The 20095-nt window shown below is 41.0% G+C and overlaps 1 protein-coding gene across 1 annotated transcript in view; it reads right to left on the bottom strand.

Annotated features, from left to right (window-relative positions):
* Positions 1 to 14562, bottom strand: part of SNX24 (sorting nexin 24) — a 91942-nt gene extending 77380 nt beyond the window's left edge. Inside the window, exon 1 of the mRNA XM_084277945.1 lies at positions 14431 to 14562. Coding sequence (XP_084134071.1) covers positions 14431 to 14490 — 60 coding nt within the window. The 5' untranslated portion in view covers positions 14491 to 14562. The remainder of the gene's footprint in view (positions 1 to 14430) is intronic.
* Between the last annotated feature and the right edge of the window lie 5533 nt (positions 14563 to 20095).

The raw sequence follows: 20095 nt of genomic DNA, 5'->3' as shown, positions 1-20095 counted from the left end.
TCCTGAGAGTTTTAGAAAGCCACAGAATTTGTAAGTGGTAAGAGGTTAGGAAATGGATATAGGTTTGGGGTTGTTTTTTTTTAAATAATGGGGAAAAAAGTTGCTGAGTGTCAAGGGAGTCTCACAAAAAGAAGATTGTGAAAGACTGCTGTGAGACTGACAGACGGACTTCAGCACATTCACACAATTTGCTTACATGGGATTTCTGCAGATTAGCTCCTAGTACTGTGAGACCTCAGGTCTATTCTGGAAATTACCTGGTTCATCATGATGTCTCTAGCCAGGACCAGATATAGTTCTTACTCTTAACACAAACATCTGAGCCTTTACAAACACAGTTTCTATACCTAATCCTGCACAGTGTTCTGGTGCTTCAGTATCGTTATTATTCAGCAGATTTCATAGTTAGTCTTCCCTGCTTCTGGTGGACAGGACAGGAAATCACACAACACAGGACCACAGCATCTCAAACCCACAGACTGCCTGCCTCCTTTCTTTTTTCAAAGCCATTTATGTTATTGAGGATTATAGTAAGTTCCAGCTCTGTGTTTTCTTTTCAATCTAAACAGCCCCTAGAGTGCATTTCATTCTTCAAACCAGTCAAAGATCCAGAAAGCAGCATAACATGTGACATTTCCTTGTACACTGCCTTCTCTTGCAAACACAATCTCCCATAGTCAAATTTCTTAGAATGTAGTACCTAAACTTGGACACAGTGCTGTGTGCTTAGCATACACTCATTGACCTCTTTTTTACATTCATCTTTTGAAATCCAAACATGCATTTCTCTTTTCTGCAACAGTGTGACGTCAGTGACATACCCATGCATCATAAACCCCAGATGCTTTCAAGAATGAATGTTACCTAATCTGTTGTATCTTACTCCATACTACTGATTATTTTTGATAAATTCAGCACTTGGCACCAGTTCCTATTGAATTAGCATCCTATTTTCCTTTCTTACATAACCTTTCCTTCCAAAATGAATTTTAATTCCACTCTTGCTCAACAGCATCTTCACAGTCACTTTCACCTTTAGTGTTGGTGGCAAATTTAAATAAGGACACACTTATTCCATCATGCAAGTAATCTCCTCAAACAGACACCCCTGCAATACCACCAAATAAATCCTTCCATTGTTGAAATATGCACGTGCTTCTGTGTACCAGCACCCACATATGTACAAACACACATGTGCACACATCTACATTCTGTCCCTATCTGAATGTAAATAGGTTAGACTGACCACAGAACTGCGTTGTTCTTGTTGCTTTTGATGTTTGCTTAGCGGCAACTGATTAAGACTGCCCTCACTAGAGACAAAATCTGTGTTAACATGCTCACTGGATTCAACTAACTTCTACATTCCAAAATTTTTAACTATGAAGCAAGGCAGAGCAGTTTCAGTGATGCACAAATAACATCCAGCTAAGCTAACACATCACAAAAATCTACATTGTTTTAAGAAGTCATCTTAAAAACACCACCAAGAAAAAAAGCGCAAAACACACTTTCAAAAGTCTGTCAATGTTTAAAAAAAAAAAATTCATTCTTTTTATGTGCAATATTGAATAGTGAGTCCTAACCCTAAGCCAGAATTTCTCTGGGGAACTGTATAACACAACGGTATTTAAAAAATATATTCATAACAGAAAAGGAAAAAATGCAGGCTCATTTTAAATTTTTGCTTAGCTATGCAAAACTGCTAGGCAAATGTGGATGCTACAGTGGAAAAGTAAATGTCAGACTTGCACAGACTTGCTAGCGGGGTGCTCAGAGTTACACTGTTGTCAGAAATTCCCTAGGCAAAACTAAAAAGAAATATTTTGTGCTCAAGCATTTTTATAAATTCCTCGGAGATACCATAAATATTAATAAGAACATATTTTAAAGCAGCCTGTTAAATATTAAGGCATGTGCATGTATGATATACTAATGTACTACAATCGAGTAACAATCCACTTTTCCCATGGGATTCCCTATTTCTTTTTTTTTTTTTTTAAATTTCTCCAGAGAAATCCTTGTTAACCCAAACTAACATGTTCAAAATAACAAGATTCAATGATCTGGCTGTTTTTAAGAACAGATTACTGACATGGCTTTGAATGTTTCTTAGATGAAATCACTAACATTAACACCTTCACATTAATCGATTGATGTCAGCAGAATTCTGGAGAGCTAAGCTGCAGGCTCCAACACCAAAGTAGTAATCAATTAAGGAAGTCAGCTGAAAAAAAAAATGATGCAAAGATCAGAGTTGTCAATGGCAAAATAATCTCATCTCAGCGGTGTCAAAGGAAGAGTAAAAAAATGCCACGTACTTCATATTGCAAGAAAACTATGCCAAACAAAGATTTAGTAACCCAATAATGGTCAAATAACTATCACAATTATCATCTATATGGAAATTCTTCAGGAATCTATAGTTTAGATCATGTTTATGTAATTTTATACAAGATCTTTTTTCATATAAATGGAACAAGATTTTTTCTGTTTTACAGTATTAACATAGTTGCTAAAAAAAAATCATTGATTTTATTTAGAGACCTAAAACTCTAAATATTTAATTCAGAGATAAACACCAAGAATAAAATATAATTACACTTTAGTACCTGCAAAGTAATTAACATTTTTACACATCTTACACACTTTTCATTTTCATTAGAGAGAAACAAAGCCACAGATTTTTGGCTATATGTTCCATCTGTAAACTACTCTGAAGCACAAATAACACCGCTTTGTTGAGCTACTAAGTTCTTGAACCTGCTGAGTTAGCAAGGATGTCCACAGCAGGGTGTTGAGAAGGGGAGCGTTAAATACTACTCAAAATAGGGTTCTTATTTCTCCATACTCTTTGTTTGGCTATCACCATCATGAGGGCCTCTACCATGCTACATGCCATAGAAAGCTACCTGACACTATCTGTAGTGCATTCTTTACCTTCCACAAGCAAACCATCAGAATCTATTAAAATTACTTTACGCCGATAGCACTAGAGACATGACAAATCACAGGCCAAGAGTCAGATACCAAAGAATGTGTCTCAGGGCGTTGAGGCCAGGCCCATTTGCAAGCAAATGATATTGTGTGAAGCTGGCATGCTCAGTGCATGACAAACTGATGCAATTTCAGTACTGTCGGAGAAGCTGGGTGAGATTTCTCTGATGCTGGCTATGGTTAGCGTACAGAATTGTGCAGAGTTCCCAGATCTGAATCACTTGGGGCCTGAGAGGGCTTCACTTGACAAGCCACAAATAATTACACTACACTCTTTCTATTGTACTCTATTATTTTGCCTCTTATCTCTAAGCTTTGAGCACTCATGAACAAGCAAGGTCGCTTCTATTTTGACCATGATGCAACAAAACATTGTTCTTTTGTGATATGATAAATAAAACACAGCCCTGCAGACTAAACATTTTTATCAGGTCCATTTTCCACTTTTATAAGCAACAACAACTTTGGAGCTTGTTAAAAGAGTAGAGGTTGGAAATAACCATGCAGGCAAGTTCATGAGCTTTTCACTTAGGAGTGTGATACAGCTATCTCGCTCGTTATTGTAAAAACTCATTTGAGAAATGGGGCATTAAGTTCTTAGCCCTTAACAGATAACAGTTATATCTGTGATTACTTTAAGCAGGTTTTTACCCCCTTTCAAATCAGCAATTTTTGACAATTTAGTTGGCGAGCCGCAAAAAATAGTTTTGAATGTGCAGCATGGCCCAGTTCTTTCCCAGACACCAAATACACTTCAAAACTAAACTAACAGGGTTTTTGGTTCACAAAATGTATTATTTAACACCTAGGCAGTTAGGAAAATTTTGTGTTAGTGGTATTACCCTGGCCACTTGATTTAAGATTAGTAATGACATTCAGAACATTCAGACTTTAAAAAAGGAAGGGGGGGGGGGCAAAAGAAAAAGCAGTGGTGTTTGTAGTTTAAGAAATATTAATCTTTTCTCAGTTTGCAGAACATTTGCTTTTCCAAAGATATTCCTTTCTTTCTCCTATGAAAAAATATGTTAATGGACTTCTTAGCTGAAAGCGCTGAACTGCTATTTCCCAGTTCGTATCTAATTTGGGTCAATGTAAGGATTGTTGTATTTGAAACTAGATAATTACTATCTTCAATAACACTCCTACCAAGTTGTTTTTAAAACAGTACATCTAAAAATATTCTTTCCCTCTTTTCAACTGACACTAAGAATTTATGGTAAAACCTGGAAGTCTGACATTCCTGCCACGGGCAGGTAAAACTGAAACCACCAAAGGAACAGGTTTTGATATAGAGGAGAAAAATGGAAAGGAAATTTTTAAAAGAGCATACTCAGCTGTACTTCAGAATCTACTTGAGCTTTGTAATCTCTGTGTCAAACAGGAACGTTTAAAACATGCAGAGGAAATGGTGCAAAGATTGTGCTCCTACCAATCACAATCCACATCCACATTCTGAAGGCTCAGCAAAAGGAAAGGCCTCTGATGTTTCCTATTTAATACCAAAAATAGATGTTTGCAGTATTTACTGACTTTTGTGCTCCCTCACTGCAACATAAAAATGGAAGCTAGGTCTTTGCTTTTAGACAGAGAATGGATCTTTAATTAGAACCTAGATTTTAAATGTTCTCTAACGTTAAAGTATGGAGTATTTTGGAGTTTCATGTACTGTATATCATCACGGGAAATAATTTTCCTTAGCAGCTGGAATAAATCAGATTAGCAACAGGCTAATACATTTTCTGCTTCTATAATGAACTCCAAATTAGTTTTGCATTTTTTTACCGGAATATCCATTTCTTCATCTCTTTCAAGCAAAATAAATATTTTTATAACATTCCACGATATTACTATAAATCAATTAGTCCATGAATTTATGGAAGACACATTCCTTACGTTTCCGTATCTCAAAAGAACAAGAAAGCTAGATCATAGCTGCCATCACAGCTTGACTGCAAGGAAGACGCATCACCCAGGAGTCCTGGAAAGAGCTTGATTACTAAGTAAAGAGTGCGGAAGGAAATCCATATGTGAAGACACAGAAACCTGTGTAAGACCAGAAGTAAAGGCATTTAGCTAAAGTACATATGGTCACTTTTCATAAAAGCAGTTTGCTGTAATCAATACAAACTCGCTGCTGAACAATTGATTGTTTCACCACATAATCAAGATTCTTTGTTTGTCCTTATGTAAAAGATGATAGGAAAGCTTTAGATTTCATTATTTTCCAATTTGGAGATACTGCAGCACATGAATACCTTCTGCCCTGGTATAAAAAGGGAATCCATTTTTTAAAAGTGAATCAATTACAGGAGGAGACAAGGAATATAAAAATAAAATAATGAAGATCAGTAATTCTTATCTTGCAGTTTTCAAGGTAGACTAGTGGGACAAAAGACTTTTATGGAAGTTTTGTACCATTTTCACTATATTAAAATATTATGTAGTCAAACAAAAAGAATACTGTTTTGGATAGACAAACTTTACACAGCATCTCACCAGGCAAACAACTAAGTGAAGGTAACTCCTTTGGTTTTTGAAACCTGCACATGTACACAACTCAACAGATGTCACCTTGAGGCCCTGGTGTTCACTAGGACCCACAGACACTGTGACATACACACAAATAATACACTAAATGGAAGATGCAGTAGAAATTTGGCTGTCATTTCTTTACAAATTACTTACTATAGCTACACTGATGGCAGCTTCAACATCCACAATCAGGTTCTCAGATTTCCAATTTATACATTTTTAGAGATGAAGGTTGGTTTGAACAGGAGGTGGAGCTCTCACTGCATCAGCAGGAGGAGGAAAGAGAGGAAACAATTTGATTAGAACCTGGAATGGAGATGGTGCTCCTTTCTCATGGTATGCTCTTTCTGTCCTATCTTACTCCAGTGCCTAAAAATATCCAGACATTACTGTTGCACCTCAAAAATTTTATCTTAAAAAACCCCAACAACCACACAATGTTTATTTGTTTATGAAATGTGAAATGCTATAGAGGTAATAACAACAAAACCACCACCAATAATAATAATAATTTCTAGCTATAATATGTTTATTGTCAGGACATCTGAGAATAGTTTGTTAACTAATCATTTCCCATTAAAAATACAATGCCACTTTCAAGAGGAATGATGACACTTTTGCTTTGTTATCAAAATCCCCTTCCAAAATTCTCTACAAAAGCCACAGCAAGTTCAGGCTTATAAAAACCTGAAAACTGAAAGTTGATACAAGTTCCTCTCATAGTTCCTGTAAACAGAAGAAATAACGCTTGGTTACAATAAGATCACGCAGTCTCTGGAAAGCCTCCATTAGCACACTTCCATGATGCACAGCTAACATAATACTTCCACTGTACTCAAATATAGCCCTGTAATTCTATCACCAAGCGCTTGGCCACCCAAGCCTCTCTCCTCTATGTTCTTCTTACTGCCTAGGCACCAGGAAGACCTTTCGCCACCTTGGCAGAGCTTGTGTTGACACTGACTGAACTTTGTCCTGAGTGGACTGTTGAGTAAGTAACACAGTTAGGTCACTAAGCTCTGGTATAAAGTCCACTGATTTCTTTCCTATTTCTTGTGAATTTGAAGATAATCATTACAAGAACCACTAAGATTTTACATACATTGTATACTGAAATTCCAAGATGTTACTGTCAAGGTATTTATGAGGTTAATTATCAATTAAACCTGGAGTGAATTACATCAGATATTGAAAAGTTCAAAGACTAATTAAAATGTGCATTGCAGCAATAAAAAAGCAAGACATACTAGATCTTCCTCCTTGTTGCACTTTAACACTGGGAGTGTTTCCATTCCCCAGAAATAAAGAATGCACATATGCTTAACACTCTGCTGACAAGTATCACGACTTGGTGCTATTCAGACAGGAAACACCAGCAGGAGTACTTAAGTATGAATCCCTCTGATGAAATACTCCCGCTAGTAGCATTATGTTATTAACAAAGTTTTGCCACTCCAGCCTCTCAAAGATTCAATGGAATTGAAATAGTTCTTTATTATAATGCATGTCTGAATGCTCTGCTACCCCTATCTTTCTGCAAAGGTAACTTCCTCATCAAAACCAGAATCTTGGGCAAGATTGGGTAACCGGTGTTTCGCAGTTACGGTTTACTGGCAGAATGTGTCAACTTTTGTTTTTTCAGATAGTGAACTGATAGAGGCAATCATGCTGCTGCCTCTTTATCCCACTGCTGACACCCGCCTACCCCCTGCAGAATACACAAGAAGTGATTTCTTGCTCAAAGAAGTATTACATGGTGCCTTCCACTGTGCTCTCGTGACTGCGAATCGGCGCGGGGGAAGGGGTGTTGAGCAACTGCACAACAATTAGGCACCAGTGGAGCTATATGTCTCTGCCTAATCTGTCTATGCCCCAAAGCAGATTGAACAGGCAAAAAAGGAAACAGCATTAACAGATTGTTATGTACACATTCTGTGATTTTTTTCACTTTGGTTTTACCTTTTTCCGGCTTCTGCCTTGGCAGCCTTCATGCACACTGCAAAATTTGCTTGCTCACTTCATACTCTTTAAGTTCCCATTGCACCAAGTGGTCAGTTTCCTATCGCTGACCTAAGGTCTGTCAACAGGAAAACTGACTGGAGGAAAGAAATTTAATCATCACTGCTGACAAATGCACAAGTTTGACAAGAAGAAAAAGACAAAGAACAGCAATCTTTGGCCTAAATTACCAGGTCTATTTCTTCCCTTAATACATGCTGCTTCATTGGAACTGAAAAAACAATGTTCTCATATAACATTTTTCTGATGTTACAGATTCATTAGCATCTGTCAGATTATCTTTATCCTTTTCATCTTCCCATGTAAGAGAGGCAGACCTACCCTGACTCCTTTGTGGAGATACCAGGGCAGCTAAAAATATTCAGTGAAGACACTAAGACAACAAAAAAGTCTAAGTGATGTAATAAAAGTCTAACAGATGTAATATTTCTGTTTAGCTTCCTTGAACTTGTACTAACTGGTTTGTCACTGATTTCAATAGGACTTAGGACAAAAGGCAACATTTGGTGAGATTGTACATGCTGGATTGGCAAGCAAATCATGCTGCAAATTTCACACTCAAGGCACACAGACTCTGTTCAAACTGTCTAAAACTACCAGATTCACACAGTCCAGAGAATCTGAAAGGTTTGGAACAGTAATACTTCAAACTGTCTTTATGTAAACTCATTCACATAATTACTCCCTCTATGCTTTTTATCTATAATACCAAGAACTATTCCCTCTCTTTCACTCATCAGCTGCTATTGTGGTTTACTCTTAGGCTTCATATGGAAGAACATCTAAAACCTTCCCTTTTTGACTCTATGCACAGTTATTCTAACAGTAAAGAATGCTGACATATATAAGCTATGCCAAACTTTAAGTGCTTGTAGTTTTACACTTCCATAAACAAAAGTACAGCCCAGTAGTTAAATGGCTGCTTCTACAGAAGTAAAGTCTAAGGACTTTCAAAGAATCCACAGTACCTTAGGATCTTACCTGTCATATCTTACTTCAACAACATTTGCAACTCCAGGAGCAATTTTGGGAGTAGTATCGGAAGCATTAATTAAAAATGTAGTTAGCACATATGTCAGTCAAGTATGCCCTCTGCTCTACAACACATTTAAATGTATGTCACCTTGACCTGCAATATACCACTGTAAAATTTTTTTTGGTCAATATAAATCAAATGTACACTAATTTATTCAGTAAGTTTCCTAGCATCTGAATCAACTTTAGAAATCTAACTAGTATTTATTATTCTGTTATTGACAAAGGGAGCATATTTAAATGATAACAAGAACACATGGGTGTCATTTTGAAGTTGAATTGTTCCCTAGGGACATCCTTAGTAAACGTCTACATTTAAAGGTCATTCACTGCCAAATTATGAACAACTGTTGCATTTATTAGCACAGGCTCAATAGTTTGGAAGCCAGTGTCATCAATTTAAACTGACAATGAAATCTAATTGTCCACAAGGAAAACAGACATTTTCTTTATTCAGTGTTTCCTCATTTTGTTTATACTCCGAACAGAGCTGGAACAACTGTAAACTTACTGGTTTTCTTTTTGGGGGGGCTGGAAAAAAAGACTTTCCAGGCTTTACATCAGAAGAACAGTGTGTTAGCAAAAGCCGAGCTTCTGAAACAAAGACTGAAAGGACTGAGTTTCCCATTTACTTTGCTGAGATACCATGTGTTGCGCATTATTGATTTTACCTTATTTTTTTTCCTGATCTTTTCTTTCTGTAAACTTTTCACTAATCAAGATCCCAACCTTTCTATTTCTTAATTGCTTTGCAGTTTTCCCTTTGAAGATAGGGAGAAGTTTCCAGTTTCTGTGGCACATCACTTTCACCCTCCCTGCAAAACTGCTTTCTGCTTATATAGTAAGCTGGTGGTTGATGGGTTTCTGCCCATTCCACCTTCCCAGTGCTGCCTAGCCATACCAAAGGAAAATCAGCTCAAACAACAGGTTTCAGGAAAAGAAATAAAAAAAAAATTCCAGTACGTTGGCAATGATTTTCCTCTACAAAAAGGACAAAACCTCTTTTTGTGTCTTTCCTTTCCAAGCAGTGACGATACACAGTGGGCAGGCTGAATCCAAGAGGAACAAGACCCTGTTCTGGTAAGGATAAGGAACCAGAAACCCAGAGATGTCAGGGAAGTGTGTTTTGGTAGCCGTGCAGCAGCACTGCAGAGAGGAATCTCCTTCCAGTCTCTTCATGCAGGAGATCACCATCATCGTTTCCAGCAAAGAAACTAGCAAGACCATGACCACGTTACTCAAAAACCCCTTCTTCAGTCCTGTTTGTCTGCCACGTCCTGTGGCAGTCACAGTGCCAAATACACCCTCTGTAACACCCTGGTATGTTACTGGGTGGTTGTGAGCCAGCACATGATCAATCTTCTGTCTGCCCCAGACTCTTATCATCCTTTTCTACTTTGAATCACATTATGTCTGGTAGTTCCATGTTTCAGCTATTCCAAGAAAATATTTTAATTCTGAGCAAGTTGGAACTTGTCAGAAGAACAGTAAAAGATCAACTGTGCAAAGCAGTACCCCTATGATCACAGAATGGGTTTGGTTGGAAGGGACCTTAAAAACTCATCTAGTACAACCCCCTGTACAATGAGCAGAGACATCTTGAACTAGATCAGGTTGTTCTGAGCCCCGTTCAGCTTCACCTTGATTGTGTCCAAGGATGGGGCATTTACCAACTCCCTGGGCAACCTGTTCCAGTATTTCACCACACTCACTGTAAAAAATTCCTTCTTTATACCTCACATGAATCCCTCTTTCAGTTTAAATCCATTACCCCTTGTCCTATAATTACAGGCCCTATTAAAAAGTCTGCCCTCATCTTTCTTATATGCTCCCTTTAAGTGGCTGAAAAGCCACAAGAAGGTGTCCCCAGACACAACAAGGTCTCCCCTGAGTCTTCTCCCAATTTTCTCAGCCTGTCTTCAAAGGAGAGGTGCTTTAGCCCTCTAATCATCTTTGTGGCCTTTCCCTGGACCTGCTCCAAGAAGTCCTTATCTTTCTTGTAATGACGACCCCAGAGCTGGACACAGTACTCCAGGTGGGGTCTCCTGAGAGTGGAGTAGAAGGTAAGAATCACCTCCTTTGACCTGCTGACCACCCTTCTTTTGATGCAGCCCAGGATATGGCTGGCTTTCTGAGCTGCAAGTGCACCTTGCTGGGTCATGTGGAGCTTTCCATAAACCAACTCCCTCAAATCCTTCTCCACAGGGCTGCTCTCAATCCCTTCATCCCCCAGCATGTATTGATACTGGGAGTTACCCTGACCCATGTGCAGCACTTTGGACTTGAGCCTAGCTCAAAAAGGTTCACACAGGTTCACTTCTTAAGCTTGTCCAGGTCCCTCTGGATGGCATCCCATCCCTCATGCATGACAACTGCACCATGCAGCTTGGATGTTATCTGTAAAATTACTCAAGAGTGCACTCAATCCCTCTGTGTCACTGATAAACATATTAAACAGTACTGGTACCAATACTGACCCCTGAGGAATGCCACTTGTCCTCATTCTCCATCTAGGCATTGAGCAGTTGACCACTATCCTCTGGATGTGACCAAACCATTCATCCCATAAAATCTGTATCTCTGCAATTTAGAGAGAATCATGTTCTGAAGGGATCAGGTCAAGGGCCATACAGATGTCCAGATAGATGACATCAGTAGCTCTTCACTTGTTTACTGTTGTCACTCCACATCAGGGCACTAGGTTGGTAAGGCAAAGCCTGCCTTTGGTGAAGCCATACTGACTGTCTTGAATCATGTCCCTGTACTCCATGTGCCTTAGCATAGCTTCTAGGAGGAGCATCTCCACACTCTTCCCAGGCACAGAGGCGAGACTGATAGGTTGTTACTTCCCAGGGTCCTCCTTCTTACAATTTTTAAAAATGGTTACAAAGTTTTTTCTAGTCACCAGGGACTTGACCTTACTTCTCAATTATTATGGAGAGTGTCTTGGTAACTACATCAGATTATTCCCTCAAGACTCTAATCAGGTCCTATAGACATATGTGTCCGCATGTCCCTCAGGTAGTCAAGAACCTGATCTCTTACAGAGGAGGAACTGCTCCTCCAGTCCCTGTCTTGGGAGTTCATCCACTTGAGAGGTGTGGCAAGAGAGGTTGCTAGTGAAAACCAATGCAAGAAACTGAGTACCTCAGCTGTTTCCTCATCTGTTGTTACTGGTTTGCCAGTTGTATTTATTGTGGGGTACATTGGTGGCTGGACCTAGAGGTCTTTTCCAACCTTAAAGATTCCATGATTCTATGATTTTCTTTGATGTTCATCACCACACTGTTTTAAATGTTAATACTACACGTAAGCCTTATGATGCAAAGTAACAGAATTACCTGTATGTCATACTTCACTCAAATATACTGCACTAGTCAAGGATTCCACCCATCACCTTTAACTTGAAGGTTACATTTCAAAGTCATTCAATATTTCATAGTGTCACTTCCTACACTTACCTTGTCTCATTCATCACATACCCTTAGCATAGAACTGGCGGAACATCTACTTAAATCACAAATTCTTCAGTGTCCTGTAATCCCTCACTTCATGGCTGTACCCACCAAAACCACAGCCTGACTGCTGACCTCCACATAATCAGACCCAAAAGAACAACAGCTCATGTGGTCTGGACATGGAGACATTTCAGAAGCTCCAATCATCCAAGTGACATAATTTTTTTGCTCAATGCAAAATAATTTTTATCATATTGTTTAGGGTTTTTCTTAGTAAATAATCTCTGCCTATATAGTATCTCCTATCAAGTGCAGAGTAATAAACCTCTGATTAGCCCTTGGTGAAGGGTTTATAGTGTACTCATTTACATCAGCTATGAACTTTTATGCTTGGAACAATACTTAGATAAATTATTTAGCAATGTAAAAAGTTGACAATTACATCAGAATAAGCTTTGCTCATGCATAGTCCATGAGCTCTTTAGAATATAAAATGAATACACCATGTTATTATCAGAACAGATTTCTGTATCTTCTCTCGCGGGCATGCCTGACCCAGAGGAACTGGCTATGACATCTAGTACAGGTTCATGGTCAGGGAACCTCCTGAGCTGATGCATCTAACAGTGTAAAGCATGACAATTTTTGTAAGGGATATGGTATAGATCAACCCTCATCTGATTAAAGACCTAAAGTAATCACGTACTACCAAAGTCCACTGAGCAAGAGCAAGTTTCAGATGCACGAATTTGATTCACCACCAGTCACCTGAGAGAAACAGTGCTGTAATAATCAACCATTTTCACTTTCAAGATAGTTTACTTGAAGGACTTCTAGCAAGATAGTTTCATTTCTGATTTCTTTGAAGCTTACACAAATGTTTATAAAAAAAAATCCTCTAGATAGCAAGATTCATTGACAGAATTACTGTCAAAGAAATAAAAACCACACTAAAACCAAACACTAAAAATATACATTGTTATGAAAAATGCTCTTTGTGTGATAAGCACATCTCAGAAATCACCCTGTCATTTCAACTAACCTGCCCAATTGGGATATGCTGGTATTGGTCTGTACTATTGCAACTGCACATGGTAGAACGTTTTAAAGCTGTCTGCATGGTTCTGGGGAATGCAACCATGCTGTAGGGGAGCACCTGCACTTAAGTTCAAATAAGAGAGTTCAACTATGAACAGGCAGAAATATTAATGCAGTTACACTTTCACGTCACCTGATTTAAAGTGGTTTCCAAGGCCTGTAAATACTACGTGGTACTGAAGACCAAAGAACATACAGCATCAGGTAGATGCGAGAACAAAGTGTGCTCGCTTCATGCCACTGTGTTTATATGGACCAATCTTCTGGCAATTCTACCAGATTTCCCCCTCCTCCCTGCCAGTATTTGACAGCTCCAAACTACTGAATGAATTTAGTAAAAAAATTTAGTCTGAGAATCCACCTTCAGTCATATGCCCCTAGCTTTGGTCCAGAGCATCCCATGTCCACCCAGCAACATGTGGAAAAGTGCTATGGCCCAAAAGATCCATGGGATGAGAAAATAACTGAAGTTATAAATGGCCTCTAAAACTATATAGACTGTGCTCAAGCTGAGTCAGTTACAGCAGGTTGCCCAGGGCCACGTTCAGTCAAGTTTTGAGAATCCTCAAGGACAGAGACCTCACAGTCCACTGGGAAACCAGTATCAGTGCTTGGACAGAAAGTTTTTGTCTTATGTTTAAATAGTATTCCCCACATTCTGACCCGTGTCCATTGCCACCTGTTCCATCATTGGGCACCACTAAAAGCCTGGCTCCCTTTTGCTCGTTCCCTCTCTTCAGACTACCTGTACACAGCGATGAGATCCCCTGCACCATCTCCAGGGTGAACAGTCTTGGCTGTCTCAGCCTTTCCTCATGCAAAACACGCCCCGGTCCCTTCAGCATGTTTGGCAATGTGATGCACTGGCCTCTGCACTGGGGAGCCCAGCCCTGTACCCTGAGCCTAGAGGTACCTGTCTCAGCAGGGCCGAGCGGCAAGGAAGCACCACCGCCCACCACCCGCCTGCACCAGCCGCTACGGCCACCGCTTCGCAGCACGAAGCTCAAGTGGGGCAGGAGATTCCCGACGGGCCAAAGCCACCCACCCCTCCTGCGTCTGGGAGGCCAGGGCAGAGCACGGCAGGGCCCGGCCGGACAGGGCAGAGCCGGGCAGGGCAGAGCTGGGCAGGGCCAGGCAGGGCAGGGCGGCCCGACCCCGCCTCGCCCCGCCCCGCGGGCCCCTCGGGCCGGCACCTGTATGGCGGCCTGGCCCCCGCCGCGGACCCCTCTCGCCGCCGCCGCCACATCGCCGCCCCGAGGCTCGCGGCTCATCCCGCCCCGCCGCCCCTCACCGTGTAGCCCCGCTCCAGCTCGCTCTCCTCGTAGCGGAACGAGGGGATGTACACCTCCATGGCGGGCCGGGCCGGGGCCGCCGGCTCTCGCCCTCAGGGCCCCTGGCAAGCGGCGACCGGCGCCGCCGCGGCCATCTGCACGCGGCACGTGACGACGCGCACGTGACGCCGGGCGGGGCGGGGCCGGGCGCGCGGCTCAGCCGTCGGGTGTTGGGTGCCGGTTCCTCGCGCCGCGGGCGCGGAGCCAGACCCGGGCCTGGCGGGGATCGGGCCCCGCACGGCCAGAGGCGCCCGGGAAGCGGCGGAGGGATGCGGGCGGGCGCACTCGGGGGGTAAAACGCACCGTAACGGCGTGCGGGCAAGCGGCCGAAGGGCCGAGCGCTTTCCGCGGCATAGTAGGGGGCTGCCCGCCGCCCCGCAGAGCTGCCGGGTCGCCGTCGCGGTACGCGGCTCTCGGGAAGGACGGGGGCTGGCGGCGTGTGAGGTGAGAAGGGCTGAGGCTCCTCTCGACTTCCCACCGTGTTTGTACACACCGGAGTTTGGGAGCAGCTGCTTTAGCAGGGCGGGGCAGCAGCGTTGCTTTGGAGCACGGAGAAGCGGAGAGAAAGGGAACTTCAAACGGACGAGACCCTGCGGTCCCGAATTCCCAGCGCGGCTCAGGCCGCGTCCTGCCGCTGCTCGGTCAGCGAGCCCCCGGCCGCTGCACAAACACAGCAGCGTTCCTGACGCCTGCCGCGAACCCGACGTGTCGTTACAGGGAGACAATGCCGAGCCGCGAGGCGAGTCGCCAGGGCTGTGGTCGCTCCTGAGAAGCTGCGTTCTGCAGCAGAGCAAACCGGACCACTCGGGAGGTGTGCAGACGAGTTCTCTCTAGTCACTGGCGAAATTAGGTAAAACTTCCTGCTCCTCAAAGTAGACTGCATCTGTAAGACTGTGTCCAGTTCTGGGCCCCTCAGTTCAAGGACACAGAACTCCTTGAGAATCCAGCCCTGGGCCACCAAGGTGATTAAGGGTGTGGAACACCTTCCTTGTGAGGAAAGGCTGAGGGAGCTGGGTCTGTTTAGCTTGGAGGAGACAGAGGGGTGACCGTATTAATGTTTATAAGTATATAAAGGGTGAGAGTCAGGAGGACAGAGCCAGGCTCTTCTCAGTGATGGGCAGCAATAGGACAAGGGGCAACGGGTGCAAGCTGGAGCATAGCAAGTTCCGTGTGAATGTGAAGAGAAACTTCTTCACTGTGAGGGCGATGGAGCACTGGGACAGGCTGCTCAGAGAGGCTGTGGAGTCTCCTTCTTTGGAGACATTCAAACCCTGCCTGGATATATTCCTGTGCGATTTAGTCTGGGTGATCCTGCTCTGGCAGGGGGGTTGGACTGGATGATCTTTCAAGGTTCTGTGAAATATGCGGCTGTGTCAATGACATTAAAAGCAATGGAGGCCGGTGCAGGTGGTGGAATTTAGTAGGCAATGCTGCACAGGGTAATGCTCCTGCCTCACGGAAATTTGCTAACCCCACATTTCAAACCACTGTGAAGCACTGCAAAAACGACAGCATACTGCAGCTGTATTAGATGGCAGTACCTTGAAACTGGCCTTGTAAGGTTTTATGAATCCTAAAGTCTTGGTGGCTAAATGGTCAAGATGTGCAACTTCACCACCTGTCACTGATCTTTTAACGAGAAGCTACCATTATAAATTCATGCATATGCAGGGATTGATTTTGCATAAGCATAGTAGGATAGAAAAATATACCTCAAAAATGGATGGAAAACTGCTGATTACTTTAATCTGACCTCTGTGGTTACCCTACATCAGTGTTTCTAAGATCAGCTTTTTAAAACATCTCCCGAAAACTAATTCACTTCCTTCTAGATTGGCAACAGGGGAAAAAACAATACAAATCCTTCTTTCTTCCATTTCTCTTTGTTTTATTGCCAGCTAAATTTAATTATATTTTGCTCTAAGCAAAGACCTCAAGAATTCAATAAAAAATAGAAGGCTTTTGGCTAAAAGCAAGAGGACTAAAGCAAACTAGCACTAGTTCTCTTCGCTGAACTAAAGCAAACAACTAAAAAATGACCTGAAATCAAAGCAAGACAGTACTGGGGTATTTGTTTCCACACAATGCTGCTCCTCTGCCAGTGTCTGTAACTGCTGATGACCAACAGCACAGTCCCAGAGTCCCAGTGTTGCTCTGTGGTAGTGGTGCAAAAGTGAACAGGTTTCTAGTCCCAGTGTGTTCTGGCCGTAGGAACTATGTCCTTGGAACACAGTGATGGCTCAAGGGAGTGAATAAGGAATCCCGTTTCCCCTGAAGCATACTCTGACAATGCATTACCATCACCCCAAGGAAAGGCAGGCCATATAATAGTCTAATCAGTCTGGTAAATGTGGTCATGCTAGATAATAATTAAAGTGCTATCATTATTGTTAATTTCCGGTTAAGATTCCAGTTTTTAAGCTTAGGTTCTATTCTTGCCCTAGTACAGAGTGGATGGTCCAATTATGCCATAATGCTTTTATGCTGATGAAAACCAGCAGAAGAATTTCACAGGCCCGCTATTTGTGGTTGTTTGCAATTTAATAACCAATTATTTAAAAAAGCTACTTTTCTTCCTAATATCATATAACTTACTAATAAAGAAAAGTTTGAGACATTAATCTGGTTTCAAATTCAATAGCACATAATGGAACTTTTGACTGTGCATCAGCCAAGAGGAACAGGGAAGATTACATGGTGAGCTGAATTCAAATATGTCAATATGTTCTGGAATGTTAAATACCTAATTTGCACAATGTATCATCATTACTTGGCTAATCTTTAAAGTTACATCTAAAGAAAAAAATAGCATTTCTCCACATGTCTGACTAGCCAAGGATAGTCTTTCTGTCTCATACATTGAGGAGTAAAATTTAAGAAACAGTAATTCATACAATGCTATCCATGTGCACTAAAACAAAGATTCTTGCTTTTGAAAGCTAATTGCACAAATGACACAGTGATTTCCACAAACAAAGCAAGGACAATGTATTTTCAGCATAGTTTGGTTTGAACCAGTGTAACATCTATTAAAAAATGATAGTAAACCTAAAAGCAAAACTGTAAAAGGGTCGAGCTTTACAGGTAACAATTAAATGCTGCCTTCAAATTCCTCAAACAGGCCCCAGATGGTCCTCTAGGAACCATAGATGTTGGTCTTCGATGTTGTTTGCTGTTACAAGTATCAGTATCTTGGCTTTAAAGTTAATTTGATCCATAATGTAAAATAAATAATTAAATATACTCCAGTTTTAACTGCTATCTGTTATTAGGCTCTAGCTTAACCTTCCATTATTACAGAAACTGTGCATCACCACCGGTGATACATAGGGTCAATCAGTGAAGTATGTCACACATAAATAATTGAATAAAGCATGTGGCATTTTCACTATGAAACTTTCAGGCTATCTAAAAATGTAATATTGTATACAATTAAAAAACCCCAAGCACCTTTTGTTGGCCACTTCTGCTTTTTCCTTAAGTTGTCACTATGCAGTTCCTCTGGGGGGGTGGGTAGGAGTGTGGAATTCAGAATCCATCATACTGGAATGACTCACTCATAGGAGAAAGGAAGGAATGAACATAGGCAACTCTGATAGATCAGTTTGCACTAATTCTCATGATTCAATGACTTTTTGAATGGCAAGTTTCCGTAACTAGAAGTAGGCAAAGGAACACATATAAAAATTCTCATCTAAGTGATAAGTAAAGTACACATGAAATCAAGAGGCCAGATTAAAAAAAAAAAAAAAAGATAGCCCTTAATAAGATCACCCCCGTTTGCTGATTTTCCCTGTGCTACCAGAAAGACTGGTTTTAAGTAAACCTGAACTTCTCTGTACTGCTAGAGACTGGTCTCCTAAGTAAAGAGTAGCATATTTCAACATACTTGATAAAACTGAGTAAAACCACATTTTCTTTCAAGGTATTCACATCTTCCTCACTTGTTCGAAGACTTAGCTGCATTTTTTTTTAGAAGCAGTGCAGTTGTTTCTAAAACATCACAAAGTACTTCCATCAGGCAGCCAGTACAAACAAGACCACTTGGAAAGAAGACAGAATCCTATCTCCAGAAAGGTCATTCAGTTTTCTACTTGAGTTGTGAGAATCAAATAAACCTTGGTACTTCCAACAGTCACAGTATTGGAAGCTGCTGAGCAGGTAGTTTTCTGAACAACCCAAGTGAGTGTGCACAGCTTGGTGGGGCAGGGGGTGGAAGTCAGTGTAAGGTAGCTGCAGGTTTTCATATGGTTCAGGGCTCCTCCAGCCTGTTGAGATCTCCCCTGGGTTCCACAGCGGATGTGAGGTTAAGATAAAGCATTTCCTCTCTCATGATTTGGGCTATCTTCCTTCCCTGTGCTCCTCTTAACTTCATCTCTCTACATGGTTTGTATCTTTTCTTGACCTTCCATTTCCATTGTATGTTTCTTTAATTTTCATAACAAATATCCTGCTAGAAGAATTCTGCCTAAGCTGTCTTGCATACTCTTCCGAGCCCCTCTTTCTTAATGACAGAAAACAGATTTCGATTATCTTATCTTCTTCCCTATATTAGACACTTCCTCACAGATCTGAGGAGAAAAAAAAAAAAAAAAAAGTAGTGTTTTAGCACTGAAATAAGTTACTTTATAAATAAGCTCACTCCCATTCTACTACAGAAGACGAGAATTAAAACAAAAAAATCCCCTAAGCAGATAACAAGCAAGATTTTGAATGACCTGAAACTTCTGCTCCTTACATGTTTTAATATGTAACTTTCTTTCTCCACAATTGTGAGAATTTCACCAGATACAAATTATTACACAGCCTGTTCTAAAGTTAAAAGACAGCAAAAATAGTAAGTCTTTTTTTTTTTCTTTCTGTTTTTCTTTAAGACAAGCATTTAACGGTAGACATAATTTTAGTGGATGTTGGCTGTTCACTTAAATGCACAGGATATACTAGCCAGCAGCTCATCTCCACCAGAATTTGAAATAAACTGACATATTTGGGGCATGAACTCAAGAGACATAAAAACACAAACTCCCATATGAGGCCTTTAGAGGGAAATGACTTAGGAGAGTTAAAAGAACGAATAATTGATAGGGAAGCAAAATATTTCATTTTAAAAGGGACAGTGACTAAAGAATCAGAGACTTATTGTAGACTGAGTACCCATTTAAGACAGAGGTAACAATGCCTTCAATTTAGCCACGTCACATCATGCATTTTTAATTCAAAAAGCACCATGGACATGATACAAGAATGGGAATGATTTAAAATTGTTGCAAACATTTTCAGAATTTATTTTAACCTAAAAAGTAAACTAGACTTCAGTAGCACCTTGTCTTTCATTCAGCTATTCCAAATGTAGTACACAATTTTGCAAACACTGATCTTGTTCATGCTAGTGATTCCTCAGTGGTAGACTGCCTTCAAGTTTCAGGGAAACACCACTTAAATTTAGTACTAAATGCTGTAGTGAGCTCCACTGAGAAAACAGTTGAAGGAACAGCTTCATTCACTTGGTTTGAGAAACATCTGCTAATATGGGTATTTACTGTACCAGAAAAGACGATTAGCAAGCACTCAGTCTTCATAATGTAGGGCAATATATGCAAAATAAAGTAGCAGATTCTTGAAATG

The sequence above is a fragment of the Gallinula chloropus genome (assembly GCF_964237585.1).
Source record: "Gallinula chloropus genome assembly, chromosome: Z".
NCBI lineage: Eukaryota > Metazoa > Chordata > Aves > Gruiformes > Rallidae > Gallinula > Gallinula chloropus.
The sequence above is the reverse complement of the archived record's forward strand: the minus strand, read 5'-3'. Positions and strand labels throughout refer to the sequence as shown.